At 35.7% G+C, this 27,931-nt stretch overlaps 1 protein-coding gene across 1 annotated transcript; it reads right to left on the minus strand.

Moving 5' to 3' along the window:
• Window positions 1-204: 204 nt before the first annotated feature.
• On the minus strand, window positions 205-27,877 carry Gtf2e1 (general transcription factor IIE subunit 1). Its single transcript, XM_076867761.2, has 5 exons — window positions 27,762-27,877; window positions 23,172-23,654; window positions 9,567-9,768; window positions 5,051-5,292; window positions 205-1,932 (listed from the first exon to the last, which is right to left on the minus strand). Exons 2-5 carry the CDS (start codon window positions 23,617-23,619, stop codon window positions 1,502-1,504), a joined length of 1,323 nt encoding a protein of 440 aa, XP_076723876.1. The 5' UTR covers window positions 23,620-23,654; window positions 27,762-27,877; the 3' UTR covers window positions 205-1,501.
• Window positions 27,878-27,931: the final 54 nt, after the last annotated feature.

Consider the following 27,931-nt stretch of genomic DNA (forward strand, 5'->3'; position numbering starts at 1 on the left):
ATGTGACATTGCCACCTGGCATAAAGTTATTCTTATGGCAACTATTGCCAGAAAATTTTAGATTCCATACAATTGCACCTATTATATAAAACAATGATTTATAAGAGAAAAAACCTTAATAGGAAGAATACACATTTTAGTTGTACTCTAAAATGTTATGAGGCTAGAAAATAACAAATTCCAGTTAGTATAAAATAGGTTTATTGTCAATATTCAGTCATTAATACAACTCAGGTAAATGAAAGATCACTTCATACAAGGCTCAGATATTCTAAAATGCTGTTTCACACATGGATTATAAAATGATAAATACTTAAAAATTACAATGCAAGGAAACATATTACAAAAAATACAATTGTTATAGATCCTTATATGAAAGTCCTTTATTTTAAAGTTCTGCCTTCAGGAATAATGCCATGCTACATATCAGAACCCAAATAAACTATGTTTCTTAAGGTTGTAATGCTCAGCAATATACTGAATGCACTCTAAAAATACCATATCTGACAAGAATCAAAAGTGAGACAAAGTCTTCAAAGATGTTTACAAAGAGGGAGAGAATGTGTGTGAGAGAATAAATAATTATTCCATGCTTATTTCTGGGGGAATGAACTTCTTACAGCAGTGGCAAGAGGCCTACAGAATGAAAAAAATGGGACCAGTCTTGATTTTGTATAAATGATTTTCAAATCATAACAAACTCAGGCAGTTTTAAGGCACTGTTCCCAATACCCTTCACTCTTCGACCCTTTATGTGAAGTTTTTGTCCTTTGTCCATGTTTTTTTCCTAATTTCTTAATAAGCATACTGTATTCTATCACCCAAAATCCAAACCAAAAGGCATTAAGCAAAACAAAAAAATCTACCAGTGTGGTCAATTCTAAAGACATGAATTCCAAATCAGTCATTAATTACACAAGATTCAAGCACATCCTTCCCTCTTCTGCACACACATACTCCCTCCTCACCTCTCCTTACATCTTGACCCCAACCTTATTTGGGGGGAAATAAGAAGTTTTGATACGTTTCCCCTCATTAGTTGTTTGTCTATTAGCAATCTGCTCTGATTGGCAGCAATAAAAGGAATTGTTTGGAATAAATTTGGTCAGAATAGGTAAAAAGATGTCATCAGTAAATTATTGTAATTTATTGTAGTAGGCTTCTGAAGGCAGGTAAAACGAATTTACCTTATGAGCTTTCCTTACTCATTTCAAAAGGGAGAAAAATGTCTTTCAAAGGAAAGGGAAAAAAATTAGAGAAGGAATACAGTAAAATATTAATACTGTAGTAATAGCAGGGAAGGGAATGCTTACAGCCAATCTACCTTTCTGAGAAGTTTCTGGCATAAAAATTGAACTTTTGTTTCTGTTATTCTTTGTGCAACATTAACAGCTGCTTAACATCAACAGGGACAGAAAGACTCTGAAACACTTTTCTTCAAGGGTGGGGAATTTCTTTTTTGCAGTGAGCATTACAGAAAGGAGGAAAAGGTAGGGAAAGATCACTCAAAGAGGTCCTCAAACATGCGCTGTCCCATTGCTATGTATGCTTCCTTCTCTTCTGGTGTCATCTGGGCCACCAGCTCTGGCCGCTGGCTCACTTCACTGTAAGAGAAAGGACGGCCAGCCACCATGACAATGGGGTCATCTGCTACTTCCTCAAACTCATCTTCATCTTCCTCATCCTCTTCCCGACGGTGTGTGGCCACAGCGGCTGATTGACGAGGTGGAGAGTCATCATCAGACTCACTGGTTTCACTCTCTGAGTCACTGCCATTGGCAGCAGACACAGGAGCAGCTGCCCCCACTGAGCCAGCTGTGACAGAGGGAGTCTTTTTCTCATGAATGAGGAGTGCTCGCATGACCTCCTCATTATCATCAGGCCCTGCACGGCCTTCCTCACGCTCTTGATATGCGTCCATGTCTATGCCACCTGGGGGTAAAAACCCAGAAAGTTAACACCCTTAAATATAAAAAGAAATCCTTTATAGCTAATGAAATACATATTAATGTGTTATATTTAAATAGATAATAATATAATACCACAGACTTAACCAGTTTCATTTCTTGAGTTGCTATCCACAGAGTATTCAAAATGTTTCTCGCAAACTGCAGCTTAAGTAGTATAATGGCCAATTACACAAATTTATGAGTAATATACAATGGATTTGAATACTGGTTCTTCCATATGCAAGCTGTATCACCTTGAAGCAAGTTATTTAACCTCTAAAGTTCAATATCTTTTCTGTAAAATAAGATGATAAAAGAATCTACCTTCTAAGACAATGGATAAAAATATATAAAATAATGTCTATGAAGAACCAAGTACAGCAGCTGGCATAACAGGATATCAAAACATGGCTTCTCACCTTGCTCAGAGTAAATGCCAAAGGCCTTGCAATGACCCATGAGGTCCTACACCATCTGGAACACGACCTGACCACCTACCTCTTACCTCTTCTTCCTCTTACTCATTCTGGCCTCCCTGGTATTCCTGGCATATACAGGCATACCTCTATCTCAGGGCATTGTAATGCCTGCTCCCTCTTGCCTGGAATAGTTTTCCTCTAGGTATTCATACAACTACTCCCTTACATCTTCTATGTTTTTAACTTAAATGTTGCTTTATCAAAGCTCTATTTTCCCCCAAAGCACTTATTTTCTAACATCATAAATAATAGGTATCTGATTTGAGGAATAAATATTCTCTCATCACCAGATCTACTATTTTGTATGTACATTTTGACTGATATAATGTAGATGAAAAATTTAAGAAAGATATTTGTACTTTGCATTCTGATAATACCAAACATATTATTTAAATATATAAGAGGATTAAAAGTATTGAATGGAACCTGATTCCTGATTCAAATACTAACAATTTATTAGCTGTATGATTTTTGGCCAACTCATATCAACTCTCCCTGCTTCACTTTCACTTTCCTCAATACCTGAAGGGAAAAAAGTAATAATATTTACTTGACTGAACTATTGTAGCAATTAAGTTAATGTGAAGTACTTAGAATGGACCTGCCACTTAGGCCACCCTCAAGAACTTAGTGAGATCTTATCTCAAAATAAAAAATAAAAAGAGTTGAGGATGTAGCTCAGTGGTAAAGTGGCACTGGGTTCAATTCCGAGAGAGAAGAGAGAAGAGAGAGAGGAGAGAGGAGAGAGGAGAGGGGAGAGAGGAGAGGGGAGAGAGAGAGAGAGAGAGAGAGAGAGAGAGAGAGAGAGAGAGGGGTATTTCAACAGAAAACAGCAAGGAATGCATTTAAGTATCTAAGGGAAAACTGCTAAAAAAAGAATGTTCCAAATAGTTACCAACACAGTGTTTTAATTTATGTTTAAAGTAAATATGAAATTAGCAGAAAAACATTAGTTTTGTAAAGTAAATGAAGTCATATCTAAGAGATTTCTAACAAAGTGGTTTGGAGAAGAAAGGAATTTTTTTTTTTTATAGATAAAGACAGAAAAAAGCAAGGATAAATGAAAGTAAAGTAAAACAGTCTTATTTAACAGTTATAAATTACTAAGGTATATACTGTAAAACAACTGAGATCACTGATGACAATAAACAATTCTGGGGTTTAAAGGCCAAGCTACAACAAAAAATATAGGAAAAGCCAAAGACTGTATAAGTGAGCAGAAAGGCAGCGGATCTCTTTTATACAGAAAAGTGCAAAAGAAATGTTGTCTACAGAAAAATAATCTAAAATATATTGAAGACATGATCCAAGCTGTAAAATACAAGAGAGCATTCTAAAAGGTACCTGAACATGTTTCTGAAGTTACTCATCTATTATGGTATTTCCATAACCAAAGCAACAACCAAAATGTCAGGTAAAAATCAGAAAAAAACGGGAAATAAAACTGAAATCATTAATGATTTAATCTATGTATTAATATCAATCTATAACATGTATCTGGTCACTACATCTCAAGTATATTAGGATGAAAATGGTATGAAAAAAACAAAGTAAAATAACTATGGGCGGAGATGGCTCTAGGCAACAAAACTACTTGTAAGGAAAGTAGAATAGAAAGGAATTAGAACTTTCAGTACAGTAAAGAGGACATGATTGAAGTCTGTAACATTTGAAAAGATACCAACATGACTTGAAAGTTTAAAGAAAACTTAAGTATAGAATAAACAGAACTCACTTCATACATGTACCAGTTAAGTCTGTTCTACATCATGAAAGTGACAGTCTAACTGCTATATAATCTAGAACATCCTAAATCAAAATAACTGAACACAGCAAACTAGTTAGTGAGGAGGGAAGAGTAAAAAGTATGGTGGTCAAGGAAAACTTCTTTATGACTGGAGTTAAAATATCAAAGAGAAAACTCCATAGTACTTTTACAATCCCTAGAACATACAGTATACTAAATGTTCATTTTTAAAAGGAAAAGAGGTTAGGGGAAAGCCAACATCAAGTGACTTTCAGTTACTGATGATTCTTCACCACTAAAGAACCATTCTCAGGTGATATGCTAATAACAACAATAAATAACCTGGGAATAGGTAATGATGAGATATAACCAGAGGTACAGAGACTTCCTGCCACCTGTTTTCCAGTTTTTGAGTAGTATTTGTGTCCAGTCTTAGATCCTCCCATTTTCTATATCACATTCTTGAATCCAGTACCCTAGACCCAAACTTAGAAAGCAAAATTTTGTAGTTCTCAAACTTGTAAAGATTATTACACAATTCTCAACCCTTTCTGGCTCATGAAGATTTCTAAAATATTCTAGAATAAATTTTTATCAACATTGGACTGTGAGATATTCAATCCTTTACATATGTGACATCTTTGTATATATTTCAAATAGCACAAACACCTTGGTATTTTAGAGGAAATAATATTAAAATATTTGTACTAGTGTACAGTTATGGCTTTCAATTCAAAAAAATAAAAATACATATAAATTAGGGCAGTAGAAGATTAAAGGAGAGATGAATTTGTAAAACATGTACAGTGAATTTTCCAGGTATTTCCCACTAAGTTAAGTTCATTTTCTACTGAACCCAAGACATAGACTCTTACCTTCCTTCATCTCTTCAGAACTATAGGCCCCTTGGACAGTACTCTCTCTCAACCAAATAGGTCTCTCCTTGGCAGATTTGCCTTCCAGCGATGTGCGATGAACATCATCTTGATCTTCCATGTTAATTACAACATTCTGAGTGTATAGGTCTTCATAGGAGGGGCCTTTAGTAGTCCATGCTTCTCGGTGGTGCCCACCTGCCAATCCAGCAGCTCCAGTAGGAGTTGCTGAACGGTCCTTGCTATATAAAAAGATTAGAGGAAAATAGAAAAGAAGAAAACTTAAGTCTCAGTGTTGGAAAAGAATAGCTGGAGATGGTCACTAAATTCTTATGAATAAATGCTTTTCAGCTTTAATAATTCTCAGGAATCTCTTCTGTAACTCAAGGAGAAAGTTGCATGGATTAGAACAAGACATCATATTTATTTTTAAGTTCCTTAAACACCAAATCCTATGGTGTGTCAATGACTATGGTTTTATAGATTAAGATGGTTCAATAAATCTACTTAGGGGAAGGCAGGAATAATGGTGACATAATTCACTAAAAGATTAAAAAAAATTAAAATTAAAAACTATCCCAGTAACATCTTTCATTTTAAAAACAAAATATGTTGAAATTTAAAATATATTTTCTTAGCTCAACCCAGAATAATTCAAAATGATTTTGAGTGCTGACCACAGAGGTTATTAGAAAATTATTCTATAGAGTGAAACCTCAACTCAGAATTAAATTCTCCTTCTACAACTCACAAAGTATGACATATCCCTCTGCAAAGGCCAGCCTATTTTCTATCAAGTTGAATTGTTCTATTTCCATACCTAATGCTGTCTCTTTGTATAGGTCCTCAACTGCTGTTTCTACCCAACAGGGACTATGTTCTTTTTTTCTGTCTATTGTTTGCTCTTTATCTCTACTTCCCTCTGACCTTTGTCTGTTAATATAAGTGTGATCATTCCTCATCTTTTTCTCTGGTCACTTGTGTTCCCCCATTTCTGAGTTAGTCAAGTTTTCTGTCTTTTGGCTGTTTCCTGCTTTCCCTACTTCTTGCAATCTATTCCAAATTCTTTTGACTATACCTGATTCTGTATTTGAGCTCAAACCTTGTCTTTCTGTCAACTACTACTGGTTTTTTCCTTTTTTTTTGGCATCAATTTTTATGCAGGACTCCCCCTTCTCCTTCCTCTCTGTCTACGTATCTATTGCAGTAGTGGGGATTGAATGCAGAACTCCTACATGCTGGCATTGTACCCTGAGGGACATCCTCAGCACCCCCTTGCTGTTTAGATAGCTATAACTGTATTCACTCTTTAAACATTTAGTTTCTTTTCTTTTTTTGGGGGGGGGGGCAGTAAGTGGGAGGTATTTACTATGTACTGAGCCACATTCCCAGCCCTTTTTGTTTTGAGACAGGGTCTCACTGTGTTGTTAAGGGTGGCCTCAAATTTGCAGTCTTCCTGTTTCAGCCTTCTGAGTTGCTGGGATTATAGGTATGCACCATAGCGCCAGGCAAACTTCAAGTTTCTTGAACTAATTGCTAACTCTATCTATACCTTTTGCTATCTTCTTTTCAGTGTTCACTGACTGAATTTCTTGGCCTCATTTTTTTTTTTTTTTAAGTTGTTGATAGATGCTCATTTCATTTATTTATATGCGGTGCTGAGAATCTAACCCAGTGCCTCACATATGCCAGGCAAGTGCGCTTCCACAGAACCCAGCTCCAGCTCCAGCCTCATGTTTTTCCTTGATGTCTCTGAGTCTTTTCCTTGGAACCTGGACCACTTTGTGTGTAAAGACCCTCATTCTGATGATAATCAATCCTTTGTCTTCTATCCTCATAAGCCATTTCTTATTTTTCCTTCATTTTAGTCCCTTGTCTGTTCTGGAACTACATTGATCTACATTTCTTTCTGGGCCCACTTCATATCTACTCAGGCTTTCTGTCTTGTGCTTAGCTGAGGTTTCATCTCTGTCCATGTATCTGACTAGCCTGTTACATCTCTTTTGCAACATTGTATCTGACCTTCTTCAAGAGGTACACTTGGACTTGTCCCATTCTTTCTGTCCTGACTCTGGATATTTACAGATCCAGTGAAACTTTTGCAATCAAACACCCACTTTCCAGTTGTTCAGTCCATCCTGACCCCATCATATAATTCATACCTTCCAGCTTCTGCCTCTTCTACCTTCTGCATTCTTTTCATTACTCTAGTTGTACTCAGGACTACTTTGTAAACCTCTTTTACCACAGTCTTTTCTTTCTGGCACCTACTGTATCTGTTCCATGTCTCAGTCACTTGTTTTGCCTCCTTCTTATCTGCTTCCTGTTGCCCACATTCTAGCAGTTGCTTGTTCTCCCAATTCTGAGTCTTTCCAAATATATCTGATTCATCTATTTGTTTGCTGTATTCTGAAGTTTCATGCAACAGCTGTAAGTAACTGGTTTCTATCTTCTACTTCTTTCTTTATGCATGTGATATTACTTTTTGTACCATTAACTGTTTATCTCAATTGAACCATATCTGTCCCTAGTCATTTTAAAAAAAAAATTTGTAGTTATAGATGGACAAAATGTCCTATTTGTTTTATTTTTATATAGTGGTAAGGGTCAAACCCAGTGCCCCACACATGCTAGGCAAGCACACTGCCACTGAGCTATAGCCCCAGCCCCAGTCCCTAGTCATATTTGTTCTGTTTTTTAACTATTCAATAGTGTCTTCTAAAAGGCTATGTAATCTGACTCTGCTTATTTTGGTGTGTTGGCTTTTTGAATTTTGGTTTCCCTTAGCATTCACTTTTCTTTTTCTTGGCCTGATCTGTTTGTGTTTTTGTGCTTACTCTACATTCTGAGTCTCTCCTCCCTCACCCATTTGTCTCCCTGAATCTTTTCAACACCTCTTCTATCCTCAGCCAACACCTTTACTCTGTTATGCTGAGCCTATTCTCTATACCAGTCTACCCCCAAAAATGGGTCTCTTGAGCTTTGCTAGGTAACCCCACCTGAGAGAGACAAAGTTTATCTTTCCTTCTCAAATGATTTGACCATTCTTTTTCAGTCTATTCTGTTTTTGTTTTTCCTTGCAGAACTGGGAATTGAACCCAGGGGCACTCTACCACTGAGTTACACACTCAGTCTTAGTTGGGAGTATAGATATGAGCCACTGGGCCTGGCATCTGTTTACTTATACATACTCAGGAACACATAATTTTCATATGTGCTCCTCCTTTAGTGTTAACTCTGAAAACTATCTCATGAAGGTATAAGTAATATTTTAAATAGAGAAAAAAATAAGAAAGCTAGAAAGAAAGAACAAAATATTTAACATAAATGTTAACAAAAGACTGTGTTAAGAGTCTTGTTTTCAGTATTCTGTCATAGAAATTTAAATAGTGTGATACTCTAGAAAGATAGGTCACCATAGGCTAGCTTCCAAGAAGACAACCAGCATGCTAAGATCCTTTAGGATGTAATTGAGCTGTGAAATCAACCAATTTTGAACTGTACTGCCTCAGGGTTTCTGGTCATGCAAGACAAATTTTTGTACTGTTCAATCTATTTCTAGTTGGATTTCTGTTATCATAGGCAAAGGCCATCCTAATGTATGGTCTCAGATTAGAAAATTCACAATAACTGACAGAGATGCAAAACTTTCTCTGGAAAACTGAATATATATTTTTTACCACCCAAAGGAAACTCAGGAACCTCTATCCTGTAACATCATGACCAGAAGGAATAAAATACTAAGAGTATTCCTAAAAGCTGTACAACCAGAACTTATTAAGCTCTACATCGAGTAGGTGGATAAAAATTTATCTTGATACTGGGAAGAGAGGAAAAGCACAAAGCAGTAGAATACTCACTGACCCCAGTTCTTGTTTATGCTTTTTCAAAAAAGAATATAACCACTTTTTAAAGTAGAACAAAGGCTGACTCTACAATTCAGACATTAGTGCACAACGATAAAAATGGGGAGCTATTGTTAAAGTATTAACCCATAGGTAACATTCAACTATACTTTCAAGGAAGTTACATTTAAAACTAAGGAAAGCAAGAAATGTGTAGCTAAAATGTCTTAAAAACAAAACAAAACAAAACAAAAAAATGCTATATGGAAGAATTTCAGTCTTCAAAATCAGTCTAGGAAAATTCAAATATCCCTAAGAAGCACAACTAATTTAGGATTAGCTAACAACTGGCTGAGTTACTGCAGGCCTGAGCAGAGTGAGTAGCTGAGGTCAAACCTGAAATATTTAAAGATTTTTGACTAAGGTCCACACTGTTCTGCTGTCAATACAAACAAATTTCATTATAAGCACAAGTGTACAAGAGCTTACTTGTACCTTTTCCCAATAACTGCCTTTTCACATATTACATACTTGGGTCTACATCATAAGGAAAGCTTATGTAAAATTGTAGCCATTAGTTTCCTGATAAATTACTTACCCACTCTTGCTCTCCAAAGTTAAATAAGTGCAAGTTTAAGGGTCCTTGGTAAGGGCACAGGGCCTCCACTCACCTTTGTTTCAGGGCTGGGATTTCTGTGGGTTCTGGCTCAAGTATTTCATATGCCAAGTTCACATCCTCTGTCTCCCGAAGCAATTCATAAATGGGCTCAATTTGTTCATTAAACCTTGCCAAAAGTGTGCGAGCATCTTTTTTGGGCATTGCTGATTCATCCTCTTCTACCTCTGTATGGCAAAAAGTACAGCGGAAAGTTCCTACAGAGAAAACAAAACTTTCAGGTCAGAGAGGTAAACTGCTTCAGAAGAGCCTTTAGCAAACAGTTTGTCTCCACTCCTCCACCAACATTTTAGTAAGACTTTCAAATATGCAGAACAGCTAAATGAATTCTACAGTGAACACCCATATACTCACCTTCTACATTCTACAATTAACATTCTGCTACATTTATTATATATCTACTCATCTCCCTATCACTTTTCAAGCATTTCAAAGTAATTTCAACCACAATAGTTTTTAATCACATTTCTAAGATATTTACATATATTTTAACTTAAAACCAAATTCTTTACAGCTTACTACTCTACTTGTACCCTTTCTCAACAACTTCCTTTTCACATCATATGTGTCTACATCATACAGAAAGCCAATAAAATACCTAAAACTAAAAGCTTCTGATCATCTTGTACATCACCACATGGCTATTCCTTCAAACTTATTAACCATTTATACCTAAACAAATTTAGGTATAAATTAAAATTTCCAAAATTAAAATTCAAGAAACCTCTTATTTCTATATTCCTCATATCCAACTTAGAACTAAACTTCAGTAATTCCTTAGGAATGTCCTAGATTTTTCACATCTACTGTCATTATTCAAATCTAGGCCACCATTTACTCGTAAAAGGGCTTCCTAAATATGGTCTCTAAGTTCTCCCTTTCTAATTCCAAGTTTCCTATGCCACCACCTTTATCATCTTATCCTCTTGCTTTAAAGTATTTGATTGCTGGATTTCTAATGTACACAGCATAAAGTTTAAAATTTCTCATCCCAAAATCAGGATCTTACAGAATTTGGCCCCAAACCTCATAACCAACCTCCATCATCTATCTGTCAAGAAAATTATTTTACTTGTACAGTGCTTTGTTTCAAAAATGCTTCCACATATTACTTTTGATCCTTCTATTAGTGCCTGTTATGGTTTGGATATGAGGTGTCCCGCTAAAATCTCATGTGTAAACAATGCAAGAAGGATACGAATCCTGGGAAGTGATATGAGAACTGAGTCTTTTAGGAATTTGGGATTTGCCGAAAGTCACATAGCTAATAGAAGAAAAAAACAGCAATTATTTTATGCTAAGATTTTATGAAGTGTCAGGTACTACCAACCCTCTGAATTTTGTATTATTATTGCCCATTTAAATCTATAAAATAAGCTGGGTTAGTGATGCACACCTGAAATCACAGCAACTCAGGAGGCTGAGGCAGGATTGAAATTTCAAAACCAGCGTCAGCAATTTAGTGAAACCTTGAACAATTTAGTGAGACCCTGTCTCTAAATAAATTATAAAAAAGGCAGGGGATGTGGCTAAGTGGTTAAGCGCTACTGGGTTCAATCCCTGGAACACAGAAAGAAAGAAATCTATAAAATATAGTAGTTCTAAGGGGCTCAGTAATTTGCTCAAGATCATACAAATAAAATACTAGCTGGGAGGAAGGGTAAGAATTAAATCAACCCAAACTGTTATGTTAAAACTCAAGCACATAAGTGTAATCTAACAGTCTACACAACTAGCATTGCACTTGGGTTTCCAGTTTATTCGACGTAAGAACCATCCATCCTTTCTAACTCAACTTACCTGAGGGATTAAAACATATCAGATAAGTAATCAGTGCCTGTTATGATTTGGATATGAGGTGTCCCGCTAAAATCTCATGTGATAAACAATGCAAGAAGGATCAGATGTGAAATGATTCGATCATAAACTGTGATCTAATCAGTGGACTAATCCATCTGATGGATTGATAATTTGAAAGGACATTGCACTGAGTAGTAACTACATGCAGGTAGGGTATGGCTGGAGGAAGTAAGTTACTGGAGGCATGCCTTGAGATTTTTGTCCATGGCTGCTTTGCACCCTGCTCTGTTTCCTGGCCACCACGAGCTGAGCAGCTTTCCTCTATCATGCTTTCCATCATGATGTTCTGCCTCCCCTCAGGCTCACAGCAATGGAGTAGGCTGACCATGGACTGAACCTCTGAAACTCAGCCAAAATAAACTTTTCCTCTTCTAAGTTGTTCTTGTCAGTGATGTAAAGCTGACTCACACAGAGCCTGGCACATGATTAGTAATCAAACATTCAGCTTTAAAAGGCTCCATATGTGACTGACATATAACCTCATACCTACCCTCTCTAGCCCAGATACAGAATAAACAAACTATGCATTTATGCTTTGAAGAAACACTAGATTCCACCGATATATTCCTAGTGAAATAAGTTTCTTTATTGATCTGCCTTAGTGGCCAATAGCCTATCAATTCCTTGTTCACACACCCTTGTCTAAAACATTCTCTATCTTCCTACTATCTAAATACTACATAATTTTTCATGTCTATCCCAAATAAGTTAAAAAAAATAGGAGACTTCCTACTATCTAAATGCTACATAATTTTCCATGTCTATCCCAAATAAGTTAAAAAGAAAAAAAAGAGAGAGAAAAGCAGCCCTTCACAACTAGACTCACAGCTCACTAATATCCAATAAGATCCTGTGTAACCATGATGAAGTGAGGCAAAACAAACCACTGTGGAGTCCAAGGCAAGGACTTTGTACAAACCACTGGTGGGGGGAATGCCCAATGAACCTCTTTACCAATTTCAGTTTTAGCTTTGTCCTATTCCTCGTACCTAGTAGGGAAGACTTATTAAGGTACCAAATTATAGAATTTCCCCACTTCTTGATAGCACCTAGTCTAGAGCAAACCCCACCACTTTCTAGTCTCCTACCGCAAACTACCCAACAAAAGCCCAAATTCTCTTAAGTTTGTCCATTGCCATCTTACTGAGACACTCTAACTCCCCATGGGTCGTGACTACTCTTGCTGCAGAAAGCATCCAAAAACATAACTTTGGTTGCTCTAAGGTGTATATAGCATGATTCTGACTAAAGGTCATCAACATAAAGATTGTAGCATCATCAACTGCACAAGAACACCACTTACCAGGATAAAGAGAAAAAGAAAGTTCTTTTCTTTTTGCAGGCGACAGATATCAAGGTGCTTTAAATTTCTGAATCCATGTTATACACTGGCCATTGAAATAGGTGTGTTAGATTCCCACTTTACAAGTGCTTAGAGTTTCTAAAAGGGGAGTTTAGACTAGAAATTTAGATATGAGAACATAGCAAGGTAGATCAGAGTATCCAAAGAGAAAGGGGAGAGTAAGAATAGGTTGTCAAGGTATAAGCCCAAGAAAATGGAATCCTTGAGAAACAGAAACAATATCACCAGAGGGGCAGAATATGATTAAAGGAAATTGTATGGTCTTAACTTTCAAAGTCAACAAGAATGAAAACCATCTTTAGTAACAAAGGTTAGTACTGAATTTGGTTAGAGAGGGTTTAGATGGCACATTATCTTAGATTATACTCTAACTCTTCTAAGCCTCTTCTCTTCAACAGAAACAAAACATAATCCTTTGTGAGAGTCAAAAATAAATTATATAAAGTAAGGTTGAATACAGCTCTCAAATACCTGCTAAATTAAAAAATAATAAAAAAAATCACATTCATATGGGATTTAAGTTGATTATTTAAAGATAGGTACTAATAGAGATCACCAAGTAGGTGATTGAAAAATTATACTACACTGAAATTTCAATGATGAAAATATAGTTACCAGAGAGAATAGCAAAAAGCAAAATTTATAAGAAATTAGGTGATCATAAATGGGTCTTGAATGCTATGCTTCATTTTGACTTTATTCCTCAGTAATAGGAAAGCCACTGAAGAACATATTTACAAACATTAATTCATCGTAGTGGAATTAATACTTAGGCCCTGCTCCAAATATACTGATTCAATTGGTATGAGCAGGGCCCAGGAAAATAAATTTGAAGTATCACAAAGAATTCTGATGCACATCCTTGAAGAAGAATTACTGTTAAGTAATCAAAATGATAAATATTCCAAATCTTCTTGTAACTTAACTACTCTATGCTAAGATGTACATACAGAATTTACTACTCAAGAACAAGAGAAGAAATTGGAATTGAAGCTCAGTGCTCTGTACCATTTTTCTCATATATAAGATCAAGGCAAAAACCAGAAACAGTGACTCCAAGCCACATAAGGGAGTATATGTTAGCTATATTTGATGATGCAATAGCTGAGAGAAAATGAAAGCTACTAAGCTTCTGAAGGCAAAGACTGACAAATCATGGGATTGAGGGAAAAAATGAGTTCAAGGATAACACATTTGTTTGATATCTATACTCCAAACTACAAAAAAAAGAAAGAAATACAAATATTTTCATGTATTCATCAAAGACAAGTCTGACATATAAGGGAAGTTTGCCAGATCATAACTTGAAAACAAAATCCATTAAACCTGGATTCACATACAAATTTGTCTGACTCAAAATACTAAATTCATTTACCATCCTGAATTACACATCCCTTTCCCAACCTCCTCTCATCCTTGCCAGCAACTACTTAGCAAACCTTTCCCATGTATATACTATAGGTCTCATCTTTTTGTTGTTGTTGTTTTGTTTTAATATGGAACAGAAAGAATTCACATGTCTGCATTTACTTTGCTGAGTCTTAACCTATCAGGTTTTCCAGAAAGATCAAAATATATCCAGTTGCAGATTAAAGGCACTCAAAGTGGAGAGAGGAAAAAAAAGACATTTTACAAATATACATTTTAAAACTATGTATGGTTATATATTCAGTATTATAGAAATGCTCCTGTTCTATGGTTCAGGACTCTTCCAAGAAAGTTATCACTCCAAAGCAGAAGGAAAGAGATGGAGAACTAATTGTGAGGTGGGAAAGGGAGGAGTTGAGTGCAGGGAGAAAATTCTAGTCCATCTTAACTTTCTCCCCAAATATGAAAAGTAAGGGGAACAGTTAACAAAAGAGAAAAACAACAAACAACAAGTAAAGATCAACAAAATTGAGAAAACATAGAAATGGCATCTATAGGCCTTCAACTTCACTGCTTCTAGTTCATTATTCATTTTAACAAATTTCACTTTAATTATAAAACAATACAAGACAAAGTGAAAAAACTGTTTATCCTTAGTTTGGCAAGAAAGTGCTTTGAAAATTTATAATTGAGAAAACAGATACAAAATGAGACTGAGGGTAGAAGACCTTAAGCATCAAGTCCTAAATAATCTTCTGAGCTGCTTTTCTAGAGTTCACATTTTAGTGAGAATCAGTCAAGACAAAAAAATAACATGGGGTGCTGTTAGTATTATGGGGGTGGGGGGAAGGTAGGAAAGAAGGATTTTTTAAAAAGGGTATGAAAGAAATTCATATATAGGAAATTCATGAGATGACTCTCTGAGACAGTCCTAATTAGTACTGTAAATCCTATGAGTAGGCTATAAGTTAATGCCCACAATACATTAATCAAGGATCTGTCAAAGATGTTATAGGTAACTGGAATATTATTCAGACGTTTTATTCTTACAAATATAAAAATAATAATTAGCTGGATACAGTGACATGCTCCCGTAATTTCAGCAATACAGGTGGCTGAGGTAAAAGGTTTTCAAGTCCAAGGCCAGCCTTAGCAACTTAGTGAGACTCTTAAGCAATTTAGCAAAAACCCTGGATCAAAAAATAAAAAAGACTGGGTATGTAGCTCACTGATTCTTACTATGGTAAAGCACCCCTGGGTTCAAACCCCAGTACCCAAAATAAAATTAAATAATATTTCTTTCTTTCTTTTCTTTTTTGAACTGGGGATTGAACCCAGAGGCACTCCACCTCTGAGCCATGTCCCCAGCCCTACTTTGTATTTTATTTAGAGAAAGGGTCTCACTGAGTTGCTCAGCACCTCACCATTGTTGAGGCTGACTTGAACACATGTGGACCACCCCAACCACTCAGCTAATTAACTAATTTTAAGAGGACAACTGCTTTGTTATGAAGCAGTGCTGCAGTGCACAAGGGGGAGAGTCAAGTTTCAGCCCAAGCCCTCAAGGCTGGCCAAGGAAACTGGAAGGATCAAATGTCTATTGCTGCAGAGACCTCATCCCAGAACAGTGAGTAGTGGAGCCTCAAGTTTTCTGACATTCTGCTTTCCTAAGTCTAGCCAACCTTCTGACCTCCTTTCCAGAAGTGTACATTCTAGTGGAAATCAGTCAAGACAAAACAATAACATTAGTACTGATAAGTATTACAGGGAAAAAAAAATTATGAGTGGAGATTTTAAAGTAAAAAACACAGAAAGCCATGCAGATACCTGGGAAAAGAGCATGCAAAAAGGCAAGAAGCAAAGACATGCCTGATGTTTGCAAGACATAAATAAGATGGCTCCTATGAACATGGGAGAGTGGTAGAAATAAAGTCTCTTAAGTTTGGAGGTGGTAAGGTTGAGGGCACTAGATAAGAGACCTTATAAAAGAACTATGTAATGTTTTGAACAACTAATAATAAAAAAAAAAAAAAAAAAAGAAGGCTAATGCAACAAATAGTCTATGGGCACCAAGGGTGAAAACAGAACTGGTTAATGAAAACAAGGAGACTCCCTTAGAGTAGCTTAAAATCAAGCAAGACATAGTAGCTTGGAAACTTTTCCAGACAAGATTACCAAAAAACCCTCAAAAAGCCAGGCACATGCTTATAGTCCCAGCACTTGGGAAGCTGGGATGGGAGAATCACTTGAGCCCAGAAACTCAAGACCAGCCTGGACCACACAGTAAGACCCCAACTCAAAAAAAAAAAAAAAAAAAGAAAAAAAAAAAACTATAAACTTTAAGACATAATATTAACATATATGATTAATTTTACTGCATTATAAAAATGCTATCTAATACTTTAGGAAACACATTTGGATACTGTTTCCACCTTACATTAGAATATTTTGTAAATTATGTATATTGGTAGTGAAGTGGGGAGCTTGGTAAAATAAGACTGTCTAAAACTGAAAATATCATTCTCCATTATGTCACAGTATGTTTCTGAAAATGCCATAATTAAACAGAGCATATTTTCTATATGAAAACTACTACATATGGAGGTTGTAGGTCCTAAGCAAGGCTTCTAAATTAACTCAGTGATTACCATCATTCTCTAAAAGCAGGGATAAAAACAACCCAAGCTTCTTCATCCTTTTAAAATGTTAACTATGCTTCAAATTAGAGTAGTATGAAGTTAGAGTAGACAAAAACTATATATGGTATACAACAAACAGAAGTTAATTTTACACAGGCCTCTGAAATCCCAACATACTGTTATTTTACTGTCTTAAAGCCACTGCTTTAAGAACAAAAACAAAAACAAAAACAAAAAGCCCTCTGGAAATGACATGTCCACTGAACACAATGATTATGCAAAAGGATGCCAGGTAATAAATGTTCTAAAAAAACTATGATTCTGTGAGAAGTTGACCAAGCATAATAACCATAAGCTGTTATAACAAAATATTTCACTAAGAACCACTGCCTTGATAGATTTCAAAAGCGCTTAATAGAAGGTGGAGAAAGGTATGCAAGGTAAAAGTACTGGAAGAAGGACCACAAAACTTAGCAGTTAAGACTGAGAAAGGTGGTAAGAATGTAGTAGAGTGCTTGCAGAAAGGTTGAGTAGAAGAGCTACAGAAAGGAAAACTTAGATTTGTAATTTTAGTATACATTATTTCCTTCCACTTCACATATGTAAACAAGTTTACATTACATATTTTTGAAATGAAAACCAATTTTTGTTTGTTTTTGTGGTCCTGGGGATCAAAGTGCTCTTCTCATACATACTAGGCAAGCACTCTACTACTGAACTACATCTCCAACCCCAATAAATATTATTTTGAACAGTTCCAAAGCACTCAATTCCTTCTTACAATGCAGAAGTTATGTAGTTATTTCCAGGCTACTCTGCCAGAATTATCAAGCCCTTTGTTACAAGTTTTATAACTCAGAACATTCAAGAGGATATATGTTAAAATATTTAGTCAAATGCTAATTAAAGTCTAAGAAAGTCAACTTTTATTCTAATTCCCAAACTTTATTTTCATAAAGCAAATTTCTTCAGTTAAATTGGACAAAGGAAAAATATAAGGAGAAAAATTGCTATTATCTAATAGTATACAAGACAGCAACAAAGTTGTACATTCATATAATTATTTTACCTAAAATAAAATTTTGAAAAATTATCCCTTAATAATTCACTAAAGAACACATAACACTGCAATAATATTCATGTGTGCATAAAGGACAAGAACAGAGAAGGTTTCATTTGTGAAATTCATAAGATTTCAAATGTATTATTGATGTGCATAATATAACTCCCAATCCCCGCCACTGCAATTCAATTTATCAATGAAATTGGCTACTGTTCTGTTAAACTGATCTAGCCATACATTATTCCTAGATCTTGAAATGTATCATAAAGGGAAAAAAAAATGTACTACACTTGGGGGCAGGGCAACAAATGATAAATTCAAGGAGGGTACTTGGATGAATTCTCACTTGCAATAAATTCTCTAAGTTAGTCTTAAATCAAATTCATCTCAACATGTAGTAGACAAGCAAAAAGTTGGTTTTGATGTGAATATTCGAAGGACAACATCAACTAAACATGTATGCCAGTATCAAAACTAAAAAGCAAAAGCAACTCTTCACAAAAAGTCTTCTTTCATGTCAGCACCAAAATACAAAAAAAAAAAAAAAAAAAAAAAACAGAGAAAACACAAAAGTTAAAAAAAGAAAAAAAAAAAAAAGAAGCACTCAAATTCTCAAGATCATCGGTGACAAAATTTAAGAAGCAGACCTAAAGGTTTGGGAGATAGAGAAGGGTAGACGAGGGAAGGCACATATTCCTTACTATCTTTTCATAACTTGTTTTCATATATTCATTTAACTTATTCTAATATTCACCTCTTCCACATTTACCATCACCACCCAAATCTACAGCTTTCAGTTTTTCTATAATTTTCTAATTAACTCATTCTGGGCAAGATTCCAAAGATGACTGAGGAATCAGCAATTAAGCAAATGATCCTACATTTCTTTTTGTATTTGTCTCTGCTTTTAGCATTTTAGGGATTGAAAATATTGCTTATAAGACATCTCCTGTCCCAAATATTTGGAGATGAAGACAGGAAAAGTGGTCTGACCTAAGATGGCAAACATTATTAACAAGTCTTGAGAGTCTCACAAATGTAGGACTCATAGTTTGTAAATGTTACAAAAAAGGAATGCAAAAAGAATTTCAATGATAAGAATTCAGATAGTTTATTTATCTAAACCAAAAAGCTTTACTTGAAGTCATAAATCAAGAGGGACCCATGATCTAACCCCATGCTTACAAACAAATATCAAGTAGATACCAAGTTTATTTGAATATCCAAGAAAAAATTAGGAACTTATCACTAGAGATCTATTCCCTTTAGTGGTAATGTTTAAGAGTTATTTATTACAGACATAGTTTAGTTATTAAAGATTTCTTTATGCTAACCCTTAAACCTAGTATTTCCAAGTCTTTTCACTGGAAGCCACAAAGTAAGCTGAATCTCCATGAATGCTATCATACTCTTTCTTAATCAGTCTAAAGCATCCTAGCAATTTATAAGATAAGATCATCCAAATCCAAGAACACAGACATGGTATATGTAGCAGCCACACATATCATTTGAGGAGTGGAACCAGATAATCTCTAAATTCCTATTTTTAACACTTTATTAAAGATTTATGATTCCTTTTTCAAAAATTCAAAATTTCTCTATCACAGAGTTTACCTAAAATGGGATTTTGTGCACTCTAGATAAATTTAGTAATTTAGGTCTTCCAAACTATTTTTTATTCCACCTAACAATTTTATTTTATTCAATCCCCATTAAAACTACAGTACCATATATGCTTTTACAGAAGTTGTAAGACTACATTATTTTGGCCAATATGTCTACTACTGAGAATTCTTAAATACCAATAAGATATTTTGAATACCTTTGTACACATCATATTTTACCTTTGTACAAAGGTATTCAAAATATCTTATTGGTACCAGAAAAAAATAAATAAACTCAAAGTACCCAGAAGGGGTACAAAGGAAAACAGGGAAATCATACAACTATTAAAACATATTTTGAACACTAAACAGAAACAGTTTGATACATTAAGGAACCAAGAGAACACAAACTGTTTTAGGCTATGATCACAATTATAGGTAACACATAAAAGGCTAGTAGTTTTGTGGGTGATTTTTTCTCTTCACAAAATTTTCTGATATTATGCTTGCATATTTTTAAATTAAAATGGAAAACATAAAGCTATTTCCATATTATCTAACCTTAACAACTAAAAAAAAAATGTAAGACATGTTGCTGAGCTTAACTTAGAAGTGTCACTAACTATATATCACCCATGGCTGAGACAACTAAAATAGAAATACTAAGTCTATTTACATTGTCAGAAAGCTTGCTAAATCTAAAACATGTACTTTTGAAGCACAAGAAGCTATATTGCTGATTTGAAGGATTTCATGTCCTATTGTCTCTGTTTTGATTATATAAATACCCATATTTCAGTACTAAAATAGTTGCTTTTTTCCGATGAAGCTTCTGAAACTATGGACTAGTAGGCAAAGACTAAGCTATTCTGTATTAATGAAATAATGAAAAAAATTATACATACCAAGTATCAAACATTTACAGAGCTGAACCCAGGAATACCAAATGCAAAATCTGAATGGCAAGTATGGAGGAAATCTACAATCTTTAGGAGAGGAAAGATAGGGTAGGGAAAAAGCTGTAAACTAAAAAAGGAAGCTCACTGGCCCATGCATGAAATAATGGTGATAAAATGATCCTTGCTGGACACAGATCTCAGGTCCAGAATTTTCAAGTGCTCCTCAGGAAATCACTGCTCTTTGTCGAGTGACAGAACTTCTTATCAGAGAAATAGAAATCTTCAGTCTAATTCCTGAATGTTCCCCCAATTGCTAAGATAAAAGATAATCCAACCTAAGAACTGTGGAGAAAGAAATGGGGAAAGAGCCCAAAGCTGTCCCCATCATCTAGTCAGAAACATGGTTTTAAAAAAAAATCAATTTTTTATAGCAAACTGGAAATAAGATACATTTGTACAAAACTAAGGTTAGAATGAAAACTGCAGCCTGCCAATTCAGACTGTATTTAAACATTACAGGAGAAGTTACCTCCTCCCCTGCTACATACACCAAATGTTTCCTAGATAAATAAATGCAGAGAGAAAGAATAAAAACTGAATAAACAGGAAGCAAACAAAGAGAAAAAGACAAAAGATATCTCAGGAGAATCTACAGCTCAAGAGAAGGTATTAGTAAAAGAAAAACAAAAACAACAACAACAACAACAAAAAAAACTGATAAGTAGACTGTGGCCTAATATATCAACTAAGCAGCATATTTTGTTCTGAAAGGGAACTCAACAAAGGTCAAGTATATTCTCAGAAAAAGGTCACTTATAAAATTTTCAATCAAGATAACTCAAAGTTTCATATAGGGGAAAAACTGCTAATTGAATAATAGCATCCAAGATGGTCGGGATACCCTCCTCTGAGTAACATCAAGGTTAAGTGACTTTTTCTTGCTTTCCTATACCTCCTCCTTTCTAACTTCATGCTAACCATAACTCTCATGTTAAATACATTGTTCAGACTGGACACAACATACCTCTCAGTTGTAGCTTTCTTTCATAAAGTTCCCAAGCTCTTTTTTATCCTATTTCAACTCACTGACTCATATAACTCTGGCTACATTTAGATATTAGGCTAGCTCTTCTGTAGGCAACTGATTATAGCTAGTTTTGTTCAGACACTAACCCTGGATAAAATTCAAAAAGCATCATGGATCAACTGCCTAAAAACTGATATATAAATAGGGGAATCATCTCCTTTTAGAAAGTTTCATAAAATTAAGAAAGACTCAAAATGATGAATAAATACAGTAGAAGCATATTACTTCTGATTATCCTCTCTGAGAGACTGGATAACACCTTCCACTGCAGTCAAGAGTGATGAAGACAGGATCACTGTAACACCAACATCTGCAGAGAATCACAAAACCAAAACCCAGAGCTCTTTTAAGAAATATGTTCGAGTAAGTGGCAAAAATCATAAGACTCGTTTAGTCTATTTTGAAAGAGCTCCAGATATAGTCTAAAATCTTCCTCTGTAGTATACTCAAGCAATTATACCAGGATAGTTAATCTTTTCTTATAATCAAGATCTCTCCTAGTTAAGCCCCTCCGGGGTATAAATAAGTAGGTTCAAACAAGGAGAATTCTTTAAATGATTTTTCACTCAAAATAAACACCTCACAATAAGAATAAATAAATGTTACAGGCTCTCTTTGGTTTTATTTGCTAATAACCTAAATTGATGGTGGGATTATTTCCCATTTCAGTTTTTAAAATTCTTTAGAATGAACCATACATAACATACACAAACATTAGAAAATTAAGCACATATACAAATATGTAATTTTTCAAAACAAAAGGTTTCACATGAAAAGTTTAAAATTAGAAACTTCTCTAGAGTTATAAATTATAAAATGTAAAAAAAATTTAAACTAAAAAGTAATCTATGCTCTTGAATTCCAACATAACAAAAGAATAATTTAACAGCATTGACTATTTTTATCTCTAGAAAATAAGACAAAAATCAATCCATGGAGTAATTATTAAAACTAGCCTCTTTTCTAGTTTAAAAATAACTCTCCATAATCCAGCATGATAAAGTTAAAACTTCTCATGATAATGCTAGATACATTGTATTTTTGGAAAATACATGCTTTGTAAATTGTGTTAAGAAAAATTCTTAAAACCAATGTTGGATTAAATGAGGTGAGTTAATGTTGTTGCCAACCCTGTTTTATTAATACATGACTGAGACAATAATATCGATCCTTTAATTAATTTGGAAAGGACTCCCTTCTTATTTCATCTGGCTCTCAGCTGTTAACTTTTTATGGAGGCTTTCCTCAAATCCAGATTATACATCATTGTTATGTACTCCTGATAGCACTTTATACTTCCACTAACAAAATGTTCAAAGACATTTTGTTAAAACTATGCACAGTGACTAGTTAGTGCTCAAATATTTTTTAAAAGAAGAGATCTAAAGTAAAGTTGTCAGAACAGCCTCAAAGTGGTATAAAAAAAATTAATCCTTTAGGCCACAACTATAAGCCAGGGGTAGGGATGGGGGCAGAAGCAGAAGCGTCATTGGCAGGAAACCCCATGAATGAGTGTACTCCCTTGTGAAGGAGAAGGGTTTTGTAAAATATTCTCAAAGTACTACAGACAGCCAACCAGGATAGCAAAACTACTTGCATGCTGAGTCACACTAATCCATTCACTTTTCTGATAAGGTATGATTGGTTTAAAATTTAGAGGAATTAAAAGAAAATGGGCACATATTTTAATTGATCCATAATCTGGAATAAGTCTCACCTGTCATTGGATCAAAGAGTTGATTAGCTTCTAAGTCTGTGAAAGTATTACTACAGACTGGACATTTGAAGGAAGCCCGGTTGGTGGAATCTCTCTCATCTGTTTCAATCCTCCTTCTCATGTGGTCCAACTTATATTTGACCACATTAACAAGAGTTCGATAATTGATGAAGTAGTAGTTATGGCGAGTAGTTTTCCCATCTGCAGCAGTCTCTACCCTCATTCTGCATTTGATGAATTTGTCTCCCTTTAAATTGTTCAAAACTGATCGAAGTTGCTTCCGATCAAACTTGAGCAACTCCAGCATGTCTTCCTCTTTCACACAGGGGTTCCGGATCAAAATGTCCAAGGCCAAAGCGTGCTCAATGCCATAAAACCCCCGAATCACGTACTTGGCTAACCTCTTCAATGCTGCTGGAACCTCAGTCAGGACATCTGGGTCTGCCATCTTTAGTTTAGCAGCAACCTTCAACTTTAAATATACTAAATTCAGAAACAAAACAAAACAGGATTAGTAGGGAAGAAGACATGGTAATCATTTTAAATGTAGAAAAAAAATCAACCCACTAGCCAGTACCTACTACTATTCTTAGGAGTGCCTAAAGGTACTCAAACATTATCTTAAAAGGCTTCTAATACCTAGGCATCTAACAGGGAGGAACAGGATTTTACTCGATAGAGTACACAAGATCATAGCTAAAAAGCTTGACATATTTCCTACATGTTTACTTTCATGGCCAACAGTGCTCTTGATTCATAAAGAGTGACTTGTTATTCATAACAATGATATATTACATTAAATCCACGTTATTTCAGAACAAGAAACACAAAAATGCTCAATGAGGTACTAACAATTCTTAATGATATAGATCTTTGGAAACCCCCTGAGAAACCCAGCTGTTAACTAACACATAAAGTGTCTTTATTTCTTGAGTTTAATTTTCTACTAATACTATAGGATATTTGACTCAGTCATGCTTTCACAATAAAATCACAACAAATCAATAAAGTACAAGTAATTGCCCGTTAGAACGTTTGACAAAAATCTAACTATTATAAATTTGAAAGAAATTAACCCTTAGATCCAGACAGCTTTACCAACCCTGAAAAGTTAAATTTGACAGTTAAGTAAATAACCCCAGTCTTTAAAAAAGAATAAAACAGGGAGGGAAAACAGACCAACATACCCTACATGCTGAATCCATTATAAGTCAAAGGTGAAGCTAAATAGATCTAATGTCCATGGCATGGCCCAGAAAGCTGTCCTCTCAAAGTCCAAGCTGGCATGTCATTCTTACACTTATTACTGCCAAAAAACCTGCGCTCTAGACATCCTGTGTTTGGTAGCTGTGTGAGCATAACCAAATCTTTTAAACAACTTCAAGTGACAATTTATTCTCCAAGAAGGGGATGTTGTGATTAATAAATGAGAACATAAGTAGTGGTAGTAGGAACTTATTAGCAAGGAGGGTTTCCATATCAATTTCCATATTAATTTGATACATTCCAAATTAAAAGTAGCCAGATTATCCACAACATTTTAGATATGGTGAAATTTCCTTATGGAGTAATTTCTGACAGAGATATGCCATTGAATTACCTCATCAAAGAATAATATTCTGCTATTAAAACTAGTTTCAACTGAACCTTTTATTTGAAATTATTATCAATACTTTCAGATTTAACATTCCTTTTATAATAAATTTTTATAGCCACAATCCTGTATTGTTAAAAAATTCCTAAATAATCAATCTACACACACATTTTGGGAAAAAAACATAAGGCTCTACCGTAACAAAGGAAAAGATTCTTACAATTGCAATAAAAGATATACTTTAGATGAAGCTCAAGCCTAACTATATATAAGGTAAAATAAGAAAGTAACATCTCAATCCAAACCTGTGGTCCTAGGGCCTTCAGGTCACTCCCCAGGGCTTAAGAATGCCACAGAACCATGGCATATTCCTAGACATAGTGTTTTCCCTTCCAATTTGGTATATACACTGTACTTAAACTTAGTTCTGTTTTTTTGTTGTTTGTATGTTCTACAATAGACAGACTACTTTATGGCTTCAGAAACATCCAAAGACCAAAGTATGGCAGACAAATGTCAACATAACTCATTTTCCAATATTGCTTTCTATTACTGTTTTCTCCTTTCCCCTACCCCCATACACTAGATCAATGATTCTCAACCCAGGCTGTAAAGTAGAATCATCTGGGGAGCATCTTAAGACTACCAATCCTGAACCCTACTCTCAGAAGTTTTGTTTCAACTGGTCTGGTAGGGCCAGGTTAGGCACTAAACTAATTTTAAAAGCAATACACACCAAAAGTCCCTAACTATTTACCCTACCAACACACATCTCACAATGGAGAGGTACCTATGCCACTTATTTAGCTTGTTTTCTTTGCCTCAAACACTCTACTTAAAGTCCTAGAGATGACAGTAATTAAGTGTCGTGAGGACTCTGCAATCCAACAGACCTTAGTAAATACTCAGCCTTGAGTTCTGCATATATAAAAAGTGATTAACAATTTTTTCAAGCAGATGATGTATAAATTAAATAAAGTAATTAACATAAAGTGTTCTGCTTTCAGGACTAGCAGGAGGAGTTCGATTTAAGTATGGCATTCATAATAAAATCCCTTATTTATAAAATTGAGTCTTGGAGCAATATGAAGAATGATCTGAAATAAAGGTGGAGGCACTATGGAAGTTTAAGGAGCTGTAGAAATAAAAAATCCCAAGGACAAGATGAATGTAATTTAATCACAGAACCAAAAGACCAAAAGCAAAAGGACCCAACAGTACTTGGGAAACAGAATAGGAAAAATCTTCAACAGCTCTTTGCTTTGAGTCACTGTAACTAGGAAAAGTAGTACAATGACAAGTGGTAACACCTGAACCAGTGTTTGGAAAAAAAAACGAGGCATACACTTTTAGTAGCATGCCTTTGAGAAAATACCATATGCTAATGCTCTAATGATGGCCCAGCAAGTAGCCTGACAAATAAAATTAGAGCTCAGGAACAAGAACAAGCTGAGCCATCTTGTTCAAATCTCTGTATTTTGAAATCCTCCTCCCTGATCACCATCTTCTCTCCTCCACCACTTCCCCTTCCCCACTCAATGCTCAATCTCCTTACTCAATCCCTGCATTTAAATTACTTATGAAATGCAAAGATTAGCCATATACATTGTTTCACCCAAAGAATGTTATGAACATTTTCTAAATTAGTTGTCCAAAAAAAATTAGTCAACATTTTAAAAATCATGACTTCACATAAATTTCAACTTCCAGCTCATCTGGAAAACTGGAAATGTCAGGGGGGCAAAAAAGAGACCATGTCTGACCATGTCCTTACATAGGAACAAGCTGAAGCTGAACAGCAGTTGACACGTCTAGACAGGGAAGCTTGGTCTCTGGAGACAGTTGTGTGTGTGCTCTCAATGCCCTCCTTTCCTTTTCTTATTTCATAGTTCATCAGTCATTTCCCAGCTTCAACTACCTCCCTACCCAGTCCAGACCCACATATATCCTAATTATGCACACATCTAAGGACTCTTAGGCCCCAGGCATGGAACTGGACAAACAAAGTTGAAAAAACATTCTGCTCCACCTCTACCCTTGAAAACCTCATATCCAGCACACTGGCATACTCAGGACTGCAAGAGCCATACGTGCTTTCTCCACTTGCACTTATTGTTCACTTTGTGTCCACAGCTAAGCCCAAACCATTTTCTCCTAACTGTCCTTCAAGTCACATCCTTCTGGAGTCACATTTCCTCAGAGGCTTCCCAGATTCTCTACAGTAGCACAGAATGACCTCCCTTCATATGTTTCCATAGCTGTTCCCCTTCTAGTACTTTCTCCATGTCTAAGTCCAGGGACTTCATCTTGCTCACCAATTAATTTGTAGCATCTAGTCAAGTGCTTACATAAAACTTTCAATGATATGCACGTGTTCTTCCCACATGCCTACCCTGTCAGCTTCCCCATGATTCACTTCTTCCACAAAAGAAGGCAGACTCTTCACTACATTTTTCTTAGAATGGTTTTAAGCAAGATATGACTAGATCAAATTCGCGACTGTGAAAGATTATGCCGACTGGGTAGAGAATAAAAGAAGAATGAATGCAGGGCGTCCAGCTAAATTATTCCAGTATACTACTGCTCAGTTCCAGAAGAACTTGGATTCCACACGTATACCTGCAGTTTTCTCAGTCACTGTATTTCGTGGCACGCGCCACGCCTTCACGTAAAGCGGCACACTACCGCGAAACCTCGGGACCCCGCGGCCCTCCACCAGCCGCGTTCAGTAGTGTTCAATCCTCCCCACTTCGAGACCCCGAGACCCCACATTCCCTCAGGTTCTTCCTGTTGGGTCCAGGGCCACACTCGGCGCAGCCACATCTGTCCTACCCGAGGTCGCAAACGGGCCGCTCCGGGGTCAATGGTTCTTTGGAAGACTAAAGATAAAAGGTGTCTAGGGAGAGGGGGACAGTTAAGAAGAGAGGAGCGAAAAGGAGAAGCCGTGAAAAACGACGCCGGGCCACAGGGAACAAGGAATAGGGAATTAGGTTTACCGAAGCGAATCCTCGAACACTCCCACTACAGCTTCCCTCAGCACCTGAACTACCGGCTGAAACAAGCCCACGCCACTGTGCGACAAAGAAAACGTCTTATTCCTGCGACCGGCGTAGGAAACCACTCGCTACCTTTAACCAGACCAGCCTATCAGCATAGGTTAGCCTTC

This window comes from Callospermophilus lateralis, chromosome 10 (assembly GCF_048772815.1).
Source record: "Callospermophilus lateralis isolate mCalLat2 chromosome 10, mCalLat2.hap1, whole genome shotgun sequence".
NCBI lineage: Eukaryota > Metazoa > Chordata > Mammalia > Rodentia > Sciuridae > Callospermophilus > Callospermophilus lateralis.

What these genes read in the sequence shown, in the direction of transcription:
- Gtf2e1 (XM_076867761.2), bottom strand. Translation starts at nt 23,619, where the DNA reads ATGGCAGACCCAGATGTCCTGACTGAGGTTCCAGCAGCATTGAAGAGG. An exon ending in ACTCTTTGATCCAATGACAG is followed by an intron (nt 9,769 to 23,171) that starts GTGAGACTTATT and finishes TTTTCTCTGTAG; the next exon opens with GAACTTTCCGCTGTACTTTT. An exon ending in ATCCCAGCCCTGAAACAAAG is followed by an intron (nt 5,293 to 9,566) that starts GTGAGTGGAGGC and finishes CTTTTTATATAG; the next exon opens with CAAGGACCGTTCAGCAACTC.